Source organism: Agelaius phoeniceus, chromosome 9 (genome assembly GCF_051311805.1).
Source record: "Agelaius phoeniceus isolate bAgePho1 chromosome 9, bAgePho1.hap1, whole genome shotgun sequence".
Lineage (NCBI taxonomy): Eukaryota > Metazoa > Chordata > Aves > Passeriformes > Icteridae > Agelaius > Agelaius phoeniceus.
In genome coordinates, this window is record NC_135273.1 from 8153409 (window position 1) to 8167025 (window position 13617).

At 51.7% G+C, this 13617-nt stretch overlaps 1 protein-coding gene across 1 annotated transcript in view; it reads left to right on the top strand.

The window, feature by feature from the left end:
* The first annotated feature begins 632 nt into the window (after positions 1-632).
* The window catches only part of AFAP1L2 (actin filament associated protein 1 like 2), a 67007-nt gene continuing 54022 nt past the window's right edge, over positions 633-13617 (top strand). The window contains exon 1 of the mRNA XM_077182851.1: positions 633-765. Coding sequence (XP_077038966.1) covers positions 750-765 — 16 coding nt within the window. The 5' untranslated portion in view covers positions 633-749. The remainder of the gene's footprint in view (positions 766-13617) is intronic.

The following is a 13617-nucleotide window of genomic DNA, read 5'->3' on the forward strand; positions in this document are numbered from 1 at the left end:
TGGTTGCCACGGCAGCAATCAGGCAAAAATGTCACTGCAGCCCAAGGAGAGGGACACATCCCTGTGAGACTGGCTCTGTCCAGGAGCCAGGTGCTATCAGGAAACCTTAACGAAATCACTGGAAAGAAGAGTGCACATTCAGTGGCTCCGGGATACAGCTACCCCGGCGTGGAAGGAGAACCCAACTTTCCAGCCTGCCAGCCCCAAGCCCAGGTGTGTCTGCCAGGCTCCTGCCTGGGCTCATGGCACCGGGACCACCCATGGCTATCCCGGGATAAGAGGGGCCTTTCCCAAACGTGCCCAAAAGCGTGGGCCTTCCCCAAGCGTGCCCAAAGCCGCACTGCAGCCAGAGCTCAGCATCCCAAACACGGAGCATCCCCAGGAGCCGCTCCCCGCTTCATCCCAGCGCCCGGTGCCCGGCGCTTCTCCTCGGGGACTGGCCCCACGGCCCGGGCAGGGTCGGCTCGGCGCTCGCAGCTCTCTCCCCACGGCAGAGCCGGTGCCGCTGGCAGCCCGGATCCCGGAGCCGATCCCGGAGCCGATCCCGGCCAGCTGCGCGCCTCGGGGCGGGGCGGGCGGGCGGGGCCGGCGCTGCTGCTGCTGCTGCTGTTGCGAGCGGAGCCTGCGGAGCGGGGCCGGCCGGGGCAGCCGGCGCTGCTGCTGCTGCTGCTGCTGCGAGCGGAGCCTGCGGAGCGGAGCCGTGTCCCGGAGCCCTCGGCGGTCGCCGCGCTGCGGTCCCGCTCATCGCCATGGAGAAGTACAAAGGTGAGGGGATGGGGGCGTCACGCGTGTCCGTGTCCTCGCTCGGGGACCGCCGGGGGCTCTGGGGACCTGCGGGGCGGTGGGCTTTGGGGGTCACAGACCCCTGACACGGGCTCCTGAGGAATGCTGTCCCCCCGCGTCGCAAAGCGGCGCTGGGATGCGGGAGCAGCTCCCGAGGCGATGCTTCCCGAGAGTGGCACCGGGATCGGCTGCGGGGAAGGGTCCCTGTGAGAGCGGGGCGAGCACGTCCTGGGGCCGGGAGGGGCTGTCCCGCCAGCGGGACCGGCGGGGAGAGCGGGGTCCCGCTCCGCCGAGGAAAGGCGGACGGACGGTGGGGACGGGAACTGGCTCCGGGAGAGGCGATCTCCGCCCTGGGGCCGGGGTCAGCTCGGGCGTGGAGGGGAAGCGGTGCCAGCCCGGGATCAGCTCGGGCACGGAGGGGAAGCGGTGCCCGCCCGTGGGTTGGGATCAGCTGGGGGTGGAGGGGAAGCGGTGCCCGCCCGGGATCAGCTGGGGATGGAGGGGAAGCGGTGCCCGCCCGGGATCAGCTTGGGCACGGAGGGGAAGCGGCGCCCGCCCGGGATCAGCTGGGGATGGAGGGGAAGCGGTGCCCGCCCGGGATCAGCTGGGGGTGGAGGGGAAGCGGTGCCCGCCCGGGATCAGCTGGGGATGGAGGGGAAGCGCTGCCCGTTCAGGATCAGCTGGGGAAGGAGGGGAAGCGGTGCCCGCCGGCTGGGGGAGCGATGGGGAAGGTGCGGGGCAGCGCGGGCAGGTCCCACCCGGGGATGTGAAGTCCCTGAGTACCTGCCCCGGGCACGGGGTGGGAAGGAGAAGGAGGGAGATGTGGGAAAATTGCACGTTTTATCTGATCCGAACATCGGGACCTTCTTCTGCCACTTAAAAGCAGCGGCTTGTTGCGTTTCTGGAGCCGCTCAGTTGTCTGGCATTGCCCGTTCCGTCTTTGGTCCTAAGCCGCCCATCTGCGCGGGCTTCCCACCCTCCCAGGCGGAACAGGCACGACGTTGAGTGTCCTGTTTTCTAAACACAAACAGTTTTGGTGGTTAGGGAGAGGGTAGGTGAGCAGCTCCCAGCCTTCTCCCTGGCAGGTCTCATCCGGGCTGGCTGTCACCCACAGCCCATTTACATCCCCTCAATCAATGGCTCTGGCGCTTCCTGCGTGATGCTGCTCGGTCCTGAGCACCGAGACTGGCACATCCCAGGTCCGTGCTGCTGTGGGCACTCCTGGGCTCTTTCCAAACATGAGCTCTCCTTGCCAGCTGAGGCGGGAGGAGGTGGGATGAGGTGCCCGGGCACGGAGCACTCGGATGTGTGTGGGTGCTCTTTGATTTCTGCTCCTGCTGATGTGCAGAAACCTCCCCTGGAGGAGGCGGATCCACCCCTTGTGCAGCAGGAGTAAGGCTGCGGTGAATTTTACCTGTTGGGAGGAAATGGGTAACTGCTGTCCTTGTAACTGCTGTCCTTCTCATGGAACTCGAACATTTCAGTGGGGAACTTGGTACTAAACAAAGGTATTTCTGGCAGACCCCATTTGTACTTATTACTGTCAAGCCAGAAAGGTTTGCTTACACCTCAGTGGATGCATTTGAGCTAATAGCTCATTTCCTAACGCTGAGGTATCATTTGTGTGAAGTTGACTTTTGCCAGGACTGGGTGTTTTTTTCACTGTGCAATACTTTAGCATTTTGACAGGGCTGGCACTGTGCTGCCTGTTGCATTTTGATCCTTTTCCTCCTTACAACTGTGCCTGATAAGCACAATAATAACACACTGCAAAAGCGATCTTAAGGATTATATTACAAATCAAATATTGTGTAGTTGGTTTGGTTTCTTTTTTTTTTTTTTTCCAGCCTGGCAGGGTCTGCACAATTCCATTCAGTTCCAGTAGCAAAGCAGTAGATTCATTAAGATTCAGCTATGTTTTGTATAATTTCTTTTTAAATATGCACACTGCTCCCTCAGAGCAGCGGGGATGTTCTGCACATGTGTGATGAATACATAGCGAGCACAACTGATGGCAGAGCCCTGCCAGGGCTTTTTTTGTGTTGGTGTGGGAGCAGGGGTGGTAATGAGGCACCACCAGCCCTGTGGGGCAGCCAGAGGTGACAGCACAGCTGGGTCAGTGCCTGGGAGGTGTCCCCAGTGTGGGGAGTGACCTGGAGCTGGTGAGGTGCGGGGGAAGGCTGGGCTGGGGGAGTTGGGAGCCTTGAGGAGCAGCTGGAGAGGGCAGACAAGTGGGTTGTTATTCATAAGCACCAGGGATATGTGCTTGTTCTGGTGGGGATAACTTGTTGATGCCTTGCTATGGGAAGTCTTCATCCTTGCCACTTGTGCTTGTGCAGGGAAATCCTGGAATGATAGAGGTGGATGGACTCAAAGAGGGCTGTTGAGCAATGAATTGGTGTTCTGATGAAAATGAATTTGACTACAAAATCTGTCCTACTGCTTATGAAATTAAGTTTGCAATCATCAGCAAACAGCAGCATCCTTCCATTCACCACGGGCAGGGATGTGCAATAATCCAGACTGAGGTGGCACGTGCAGGTGTCTCTGCTGTTTCAATGGAGGTGAAGCAGCCACAGGAATCCTGCTGGGTGGAGTGTGCAGAGCTGGGGCTGGCAGGGTGGGACCCGTGGAGTGGGAAGAGCTCAGGCTGTTGGACTTGCATGGTGGGAAGTGAGGGAGAGATTGTGAAACTCTCCTGGGAATGGGTTTCCTTTCCCAGCCACTGCAAATGAGGTCACAAGGGCAGCTGCACAGGAGGACACTGCTGCCTCCTGACTCCTCTCAGGCTGCTGAAGCTCTGAAGGATAATCATGAAGTGCACAAGGGGTTGTTTTTTTTCCTGCCAGGCTGCCCTAAAGAATGTCTGCTGTTGGTGAAGATGCTGTTTACAAAGGCACCTTCTCCCTGTGATTAGGAACTGTGTGTGAGGCAGAAAGAGCAGCAGACCCAGCAGCCCAAGGGGACGAGAGGGAGAACTGCAGGGTGGTCACTGCAGTGACAAGGACAGGGCTGCTGGTCTCTTGCTCCTCCTCTATTTCCTGTGAGTGCTCTCACCCCCTTCCCATGTGTTTTGCCTTTGAATATGGCAGCTGTCCCAGCCTGTGCTCCCTGTTCTAGGGGCATTATGGCTTCTTGCCTGCTCCTTACCACGCTTGTCAGACATGGCTGGCTGGTCTGTGACCAAGCATCTGCAGACCCCAGGAGGTGCTGAGGGCAGTATTGCTGCTGAGGGATGTGCTGGGGACACCTTCATTTACCTGCCATCTCTGTCAAGTGCTCTCAGACTGACACCTCAGTCATGGGTGATGCAGCCCTATGCTCATAGTCCAAAATGTTAAGTGATGTGAGCATGGAGAGTTTTGTAAAATTATTACTGTGTTTTAAATGTGTTAGAGGTCTGTAATGGTAATCAGAGCAGCTTCCAGCCCAATTCTTCAAAGAGAAGTGTTTGGCATTCATGTTTTACTATCTCTGTTGAGCAAAGATTCAAGCTTCACATTCCTTGTCAGAGGGTCCTTGGGAATGTTTGCAGTGCTCCTCCAAGGAGATGAACATTGTTTGCCCATGAAGGAGAGGTTGTCTTCTTAACAGAAATCAACAGGTTAGTGTTGATAAGGAGTAAAATGGTGACTTGGTAGAAAGAAGTGTTTGCTTGTTAAGTTAACATGTTTTAACTGGGAGGGCAAAGGGGGTGGGTCTGTTTAGGACTAGGGCACATGTTCTTGCACATACAAAGGGATATGCTTGGGGTTAGACTGAAGAGTGGAGACATGAATGAAGGACAAACCCTAGTAAGAATCTGAGGTGCTTTATAAACTGTTGTTAATCAGAGCTGCAAATGGATTGATTCATATGAACAAAATCTGGTCTGTCTGCAGACATATGTGGTTTCTCCCCAGCTGATTGTCCACACAGCTGTTGTGTCTAACTCATTGTCTTGGTGTGGCAACTGGAGAAAGCAGGGCAATGTACTGCTCTGTGCCAAACCCAGTACAGCTTCCAGCTGCTGGGCTGAGCCTTCTTTTAAATGCAGATGAAAATTAGTGTCATGCATAACCTCATAACATACACAGTAACTCTCACTTATGGGAGAGAGACCCTGCTTGGTTTTGGAGAATGGAACAGACTCTGTTGGGGAGTAGGCAGCAGGAGTGCAGAGTTGTTTACTCTGCAGGGCCTGAGGACATGAAGCTTTTTTTTCTGGAACTGAAACCACAGCCTGTCTCAAACATCTGCCATGCCCACCCTTCCAAGCCATCCCACCTGTGCCAGTGCAGCCCTTCTGTCTGTTCTAGCACAGCTGCGTTTCTTGTTCAGACAGGGCACACGAGGATGCTCTGAGCTGTGTTATGTGCACACAAGGCTCTCCAGTGCTCCCCACACCAGGACAGGCTCACTGCAGATGGGCTCTGGGGATGCTGGCTTCAGCCCCATTCCATCAGCAGCCATGGCCCTTGGGAGGTGTGCGTGTAAATGCCAGGTTTGGGGGGCTCCTTTTGATACCCCAAAATGATCCCTGGGGATCCTCCATCTCTTGTGAGCAAGGGGCAGGGATCCATGGAATGAAGGGCAAGGGAGCAGTACCCCTGCTGCTCTGGGGTCTGTGCCCCATCTGTGTCACTACCAAAATTGCCAAGAGCCCTGCTCCTAAAGCCAGGAGAGACGCTTCCTTCCTAAAAGAAGGGAAAATAAGAGGATAAAAGCTATAGCTTACAAGCTCTGAGCCTTTGGGCATCTGCTTTTGAAGTGCTCTAGACAAGGGCATCTAGGGCATCTTTGCCCTTCCTTTACCTTTGTGTGTAAGCAAAACCCTTTCCTCCCCACAGCTTCCCCTGTCCTGGGAGCTGGCTCTGTGTGCCTGGCTGGGGCTGGAGGCTCTGCCTGAATGAGGGCATTGTTCCTGGGCTCTCACTGATGGCTTTCACTGAACACCCACAGGCAGCAGCACAGGGAGTGTCTATGCAAAAGTGCTTGTACTGCTCTAGCTGGGGCATGGCTGGCTCTGCCAGCTCCAGCAGCAAGGAGGGCTGGGGGCAGGCAGGCAACTGGGCAGCTCGTGAGCACCAAAGCCACACAGGCTTTAAAATCTGAATTCTGGACACCTGCTCAGCTGCATACGTGTTCCTCAAGGTTTCCATCTCAACATAAAGTACATATGAAGGATTTAGTGATTTGTCTGAGTCCTTAAGATTTCATGGCAAATTCAGGACCCGAATCCCAAGCTCCTTCATCAATGGCCAATTCTGTCCTTGCAACCATCCTCCCTAGATCAAGGGAAATTAGGGATCCTGTTCTTTTGAGAAGTCTTTGTAAACTCTAATTTGCTGTACCCTGTGGACAGGCAGGATTAATGTCATGCAGGGAAGTGCATCTTCAGGCAATAGCAACCAGAGAGCCCAGAGCTGTAGGGGACATCTTGGGGAACCAAAATTAAGAGGTGCACCTATGATCAGAGGGGATGCAGAGCATGTGCACCCAGGGCATGGGTGTTCCTCTTTGAAGCTGTCTGGCTGAAGCACAGATCCAGACCCAACAGGTGAATTGGGATCCTACAGTCACACAGCCAGTTTGATGACCTGCATATTATTGTTTACTTCATCATTGAAGTTGAGTCATTTGTGCTTTTCTTTTGGGTCAACAGACAAGACAGACTGGTCCAGTCTGTGCAGCAGCCTGTCAGCACAGCTCTGTGGGTCAGAGATGAGTCTGACAGGGTCTTGTTCCAAGGAACTGCTGGTGCAGGTGCTCATGAGCCACTTCCTGGGGTGGTGGTGGATTGGGAAGAAGTGAACTGGCAAATTCCCTGGTAGCAGCTGAGAGAAGGCATTTCCATTGGAAGAGCTATGCAGCCCTGTGAAGAAGAGGGATTAAACTTCTTGCTGTGTGCCATGGTGCATGGCTAAAAACCTTGTGTGAACTGAAGGAATGACTGCAGGAGCTCACAAACGAAAGAAGTGCTCAGCAGGAAGCCGCTAATACCCTGGTACCCAACGTTCTTACTACTTTTTTTTTAAATAAAATTACTAGATTTACTTGAATCCAGGGAGCAGAGCCTTGGGAGGGAAAAGCCTCCAAGACAAACAGGAGTTGCTCAGGGTGGCCAGAGGAGCTGGGGCCCTGGCACAGCTCAGTGCAGCAGTGCTGGCACTGTGCCCCCCAAGCCCAAACCCCACTGGGACAGGGGACAGCCAGGGCTGCAGCCACCCAGAGTGGCCTCCCTTGGGGCTGGTGGGCCAGGCTGGGAGAGCAGCCCTTGCCTGAGGAGCTGGGAGCAGGGCAGTTCCTGCCACAGGCCTGGGAAATGTGCTGGGTTGGTCTGAAGTTCAAAGGACAAGGGCCAGGACTTATTAAAATACATTTCCCCTCCGCCCCTCCGCTGACCTGTCGCTTTCTGCATGGGCAGAATTCCATAGAAAGCAAGCCTGAGGATGGTTTGGAGCATGGCAGTGTTGTCTTTGGTTGTAAACAGCTCTGTCTGGAAGTAAATATCTCAGAATTATGGGATCAGACTGAAACTCCCACATAACATACAGACTTGGCCACTTGCAATTTAATAAAAGTATTTCCCCTCCTTGGGTGGACTGTGCTCTGTGTTGCATAAAGAATTTCTGATTTATTTCTTTTTCTTTTTTTTTTCTTTTTGCACTTTGGATCTGCTTAGGATAAAATTATAGCACAAAGCTTAGAAAAGCCTGGGAAATAGGGATTCACAAGTCCTAGCTGGCAGTTTAGCCTGTGGGCTTCTTACTTCTCAGTGTAGGAATCTCCTCCAGAGATAACCAGGAGCAGTAACTGCCCCCAGCACTGGTGTGATGCATGTGAGGTTTTTTACTTCCTTTTGTGTTGTAGGAGACTGAATCTTTTTTAAAAAAAAATCTTTTGATTCCCAATTTTGCTAATAATTAATGAGGCTTTCCAGAGCTGGCACTGAGTTTGGAGTGTAGAGGTGGCAGCTAAGCAGTTGGGATGCCTTTTGAAGAAGTTTGCATAACACTTTGGCAGCAGTGCTTTGAAAGAGGTGGTTCTGAGCCAGGAGATTCTTTTACAGTGTGTGCTGGAGCCCTTCCCTCTTGGCCTGAGCGAGAAGGGGAGCAAGTCTTGGTCTGCTGCAAGGAGGGGATCTCTGTCCTGCAGCCTGTGTGTGCTCTGAGGCAGCCAGCCCAGGCAGGTGCTGAGGGGAAGTGTGTGTGCAGCTCCTGGGAGACGAGATAAGGTATCTGCAGAGGGATCTCTGATCCAGAGTCTCTCTGCAGATCTCATCATTGCTGTTTGTCACTGCAGAGAGTGACAGCTATTGAGGCTGGGAAGAACGAGCTGGCTCAAAGAGAACCTGAGTTGCACAAGGCCACATGATATCACAAGTGGCTTTTGCTGAAAGTCCTCCACAAGTGTGTGTAAAATTTGGGGCTTTCTTCTGCTGAGGAATGCACCCGAGCCAGCTGCAGCCTTCCAGTAGCACTGTCAGTTTGTCATCTCTGGAAGGAACCCATGGGTTTGTTCAGACAGTCCCAGTGCCAAGCAGCTCTAACTCTGATGGTCCTGCTGGGAAGGAGCTGAAATCAGTAGAATGCAGAGAGACTGTTGGGTGCCTGCTGGTAACAACAGGTACGTGGCTGTAGCACGTAGGGGGCCAGCACTTGTGGGAGTTGGGGCTGAATTTAAAAGTGGAGATGGGGCCAGCCCAGACTTGTGCAGTGGCTTGTGGCAGCTGGAGGCTGTCTGCTCCATCCATCCACCCCATCAGCAGCTCCATCCAGGCTGCCTGCCTGGGGAGCACGTCCTGTCTCCTTTGTGTAAACCCAGCATCTTCAAGGATCTTTTGTGTTCCACTGCAGTCTCTAAAAATGTGCCACGTAGTCTTGAGTGGTGGGAACGTCTGCTCTTTTTATTGTCATACTTTTCTGACTTCTCCCTGGCTCTGGGGAATGCAGCATCAGGCAGCAAGCTGGGATTGTAGTGTACAGATTGTACAGCATTCAGTTCCACATCTGCTGAAGGATTGCTTGGTCCTGGTAGCTGCTGAAATGTGACAAAGAAGAAGAGAACACTCAGATTAATTGAGCTCAGTTAACAAAGCAGCTGAGCTGTCTTTACCTTGCTGTGGTTACCTGGGCAGAGGGGTGGGATGTGCATTCCTATCACCCAGCCACAGCCAGGGTTTTTTCCCCCTGTTTGGGAATTCAGTACACAAGCACAGGGCTGCATCTCTCTTGCTAAGAGATGCTTTTGTGTGTGAAGTTGTGTACTCTAGGTCTGAGTGGAGGTGCCAGGCAAGCCTGGCTGCCTCCAGTGGTCAGGAGCCCTCCTCCCCAAGCCTGAGGTAACAGACAGCAGGGACACACTGGCACAGTGGCTCTGGCTGCACCATCCACTGCTGCAGGGGTCTGGAGTCTCCTGGGCAGCAGGGTGGCTACGTGCTTTTCCTCCTGGATTTTTTCAGTCCATGTGGGTTGTTTACCTCATCTGGGACACGTTGCACTGGGTGCCTGGGGCTCTAGGTGTAGCCAGAGCAGGGCCTGCAGGGGCTTTTGGAGTTCAGCAACCTCACCTGTCTCGTTGGAAGACAGTCACAAGTGCCCCAGAGCTGTGCAGTCACCAGTGCAATGTGCATGTGACAGTTTTGGATGGTTTTGGTTTTCTCCCACACCACTGTTTGTGCTCCACACTTATTTGTGTGTCTTGCTCCTCTGAGCAGCAGTGTCAGAGCTGAATGCAGCTGCTGGTGAGCCTGTGCAGGGTCACAGTGACTAAAAGCCCTAAAAGCCAGTGCAGCGTCACAGTGACCTAAAAGCCAATGACCTCTGGAATAAGTCAGTCATGTCTGCAGAGCAGCTTCTTCACCCTTCACCCACCAGTTCATCCAGCAATGCCTCCTCCAGCCAGGCTGTGAAAAAGCTGTAGGAAGACATGAGGACTGAACTTTCATCATGGTCCTAACCAAGGGTTACTGGATTCTGTCTATAACTTAAGTAATCATAACAGTAAGGAGTTAATAATATAATCAGTTTCTGCTCACAAGGGCCTGTCTTGTTTCAACAGAAGTCAGCTACCAAACTATTTAGCAAAACAACACTTGTAAATGATTTATTCTTGAGTTAAGCATGGTATTATTTTATATAAACACAGATTTTCATTATTGCTTCAACTTTATTCTGTTTTCTCTCTACTAGTCGTGTTACAGGAAGCACACACAAATCCATGCACAGTCTCTTGCCTTTCTCTAATGAGCAGTGCTAGCTGATGATATTATCTAGTTGCCTATGTGCCACATCAGTTTAATTTGCTATAGCTAGAGTTTTGAAATTGTCCCCTTCATGAGATGATGCTTCTTGGAAACTAGGTTGTCTTCCAGTTGTTGAAAGGAATTATTGACTTGTTTGGTGCTGGCTGCCCTAATACAGTTCTGTGCAGACCATGTAACTGATTAAAGTGTGTCAGAAAATTATCAATGCTCCAAGTGTGGTTTGGCTTATGTTTGAGTCCATGTGAGCTCCAAGGTCTGGTTCTAGGAAAATTCACCAGTAAATCAATCACAAAGTGTATTAATTATGCCAACATATACTCTTGATTTCTGGGCTATTGAACTGTAATTCTGTCTGACTGTGCTCCACAGCCCTGGAGACGCTGCTGATGTGGTCTGTCATCCGAGCACTTGGATCCTGGTGGCCTGTCACACTCTCAACAGGCTCTTGCTTTAATCACCAGGAAATGCCAAAATACTGATGGACTCTCTTTGTATGGGTTGCACTGGTCTGTGCTGAGCCAGTGTGAGCTGGCAGTGTGTGAAGCAGAGCAGACCTGGGTGAGGGTGCTTGAAGCCTGAGCCTGTTGGCATCCTGCACTGGTTAACTTCTGCCAGTGTAGTTTTCCTATCAGGTTCTTCCAACAGATGCTCTCTAAGTGTAGACGAGATCTATTTCTGGAAATTGAAGTGGGAGTTGGCAGAGTGGGGGGAAGTGAAATGGCAATCAAAATTCCCATACTTTATCCTAAAGGCTGAATTCCCACGTCTGGCTGAGAAGAGAAACAAATGCTTTCTAGACCCAGGAGGCTCAACATTCCCCGAAACAGAATGATTTATTTTTAATTCTGATAGTTCACTGGAGCTCTTAAACCAAAAGAGCAGTGACAGTTTTATTGTACTTAGAAATAAAGGCAGCAAGCTCTGGGCCATGCTGAGGCTGAAAAACCTGGAGTGCTGTAGGAAGGGAGAGGGCAGGTTCATCCATTTGATCCCTACTGAATCCACAGCCAGAGCATGGCCTGAATTGCAGGGGCAGCACCCAGAGGCAAGGTTTGGCTCTGGCTGGAAATCTGTGTGGAACAGCACAGGATTTCACGTTGGTGTTTCTTTGGATTGGCTACGTCAGCCTTCCTTCAATTCTTTGGCCTAAATAATGGAATCCCCTAAGCTTATATGCTGGTTTTTGTTTTGTTTTGTTTTGTTTTTCATTTGCTGCTGATACCATTTCAGCTATGGTGAGTCTTTTATTCTTGTGATGGTCAGTTACAGCTCTGACAGGAATGCTGAAGCCATGGGGACTGACAGGAGCACAGATGGGCGTTGAGTACGTTGTGTGAGAGGGACTGAAGAACATAAATAGGGTGTCCTATTAGTGCTGTGCAGGGGATAAAATGGACCATCCTCATGGTTAACATAGGCTGTTGGCTGTCCCTTTGGAACTGGCATTGTCCCAAAACCAGGATAAGAGCCATGGACTGTTGGGTACCCCTTCCAGGTCACACATTCTTACACTTTTGGCTGCTCGGTGTCTCCATTAAAAATGTGTAGGTCTGGATGATGCTCCAGGGCTTTCTTTAAGGTATTCTTCTAACATTTAACCCTGATCAGACAATCTCACTCTGACATTCTGGTTAGCTACAAAATCTTTGCAGTTGGCTTTTGTTCCCATGCTGGATTGAGGTTTTTTTTGGAAATGCTCTGTTTCCAGCATATGTTCTTGTTTTTCCTGATAAACATGCATGTCTGTTGGCCCACATTTAGATGAGGTGGGAAGGGCCAAATTAATTCCTGGTGTCATTCCAGCATAGTCAGTGGGCTGACCACAAAGATCAGACTGAGTCTAAGATTTACACTGGATTGACTGCAAGTTTTGCCAATTTTTACTGATCCATTACCTAACTGTATCTCTGGTGCAATTCATAAAGATGCCTTTGAATTTAACATAATTAAAGCTGATTTGTTATAGAGGAGGGATGAAGAGCTGACAAGTCCTTAGCCAGGCAGACATGCTCAGAATTCCAGGTGCTAAAGGCACTGACGTGGCTGACCCTTGCTCCAGACCAGTGTCTGGACTGTGTTAGTTATTTGGACCATGAAAGATGAGGAGATTCTGCCACACTGGAGACATACTCTGTGAAAATGCAGCCAAATCATCTGTGGACACTTCAGCAAGGACATTGTCACCTTCCCTGATCCTCTAGGCTGAAGCCTTTCCAGCTTCTGATGGAATAGTGCTGCTGGGAATGCTTGCTTATCCCGGATTCTGGGATGGAATTTCAAATTTTCTTTCACCCATTGATGGCACGATTGCCATTCCTCATTCATACAGTTGTTTTTTTGTTGGTTATTCACAAATGTGCAGGCCTGCTCTGCCATCATACTGACAGAAGGAAGGAAAATGTTCTATTTTGAATATGGAAAGGGAGGTGCTGCTTAGCACAGACAGAACTGGCTTCTAGATGAAAGAGTCGAATACCAAACTGTTTTGTTTCAGTTTGAGCAGGACAGGCTTTGATCTAGAGAAGATGACTCAATCAGTAGCAGGGAGCAATTCTTTATAGTGCATTTAGAAATGAAACCTGGAGATTTAGGCTATGATGGCTTTGACACATCAGTCATAGCATATATTATGTGAAAATGAAAACCATAAACATCGGAAATGAAGTGTGGAGGCTTTTCTGAAGAGAGAAAAAACCCCGTTTCTGATATTGGTTGCCAAGAGTTTTCCTCAAGTCAGAAAGGACGGGGGGTGGGGTAAGATCATTCCAATTGCGATAGGAATAATGAGCAGTGTGGACAAAGCAGGAAGGGGAAAGACTTCCTGCAGTGCAGCTCAAGCCAGAGGTGGGGCCAGGATGAAAACTGGGATCTCCTGGCCTCAAGTCAGGCTCCATAATCCATCTCTGCTGCCTGCCCTTCACCCTGCCCCGGTGCCTCATCCCCTCTGTCACCTCTGACAGAGCTCTGGCTCAGGAGGCGGCCGCGCTCAGACCCCGCTCGGTCACTGGGCTGGCTCCTCTTGCACAGAGCAGGGATGGCCAGATCCCTGCTACTGAGCTGCTTTCATCCCGAGCCAGGTGACAGCCCTGATCAATGCAGCTGTGTTCTGTGGCACTGCAGCTGGCCAAACAAACACAGCTGCAGCACGCCTGGGTCTCTGCTGCACACCCGCGTGGAGCGAGGGCCCTGCGGCGTGGCCAGTGTCCTGGGGATGTGGTGAAACACATCTGGCTCCACACCTCGGGCTGCTGGCAGTCCCCAGTGGGGAAGCAAAGTGTCCCTGGTGCTCATTATTTCTGCAGCTTTATTCTGCATCCAGCCCCTGATTCGTCATTTTGCTCTGCGCCGCTGTCCTGTGTAAGCTAACAAAGGGGTCTGTGCCTGAAGAATGTGTCCTGGTTCTTCTTGGTGGCTGCATGCAGGAGGTGATGGGGGCTTCTTTGGCACAGTTGCCTTGTGAAGTATCCTGCTGCTAAGAGTTTGTTTCTGCTGAGGCTGAGAAGTTTATTTCTCCTCAGACTCGCAATCCCACCTCCTCACCTGCACCATCTCTGGCGTTAGTTCCCCTTCTCACCAGCAGGCAGCTC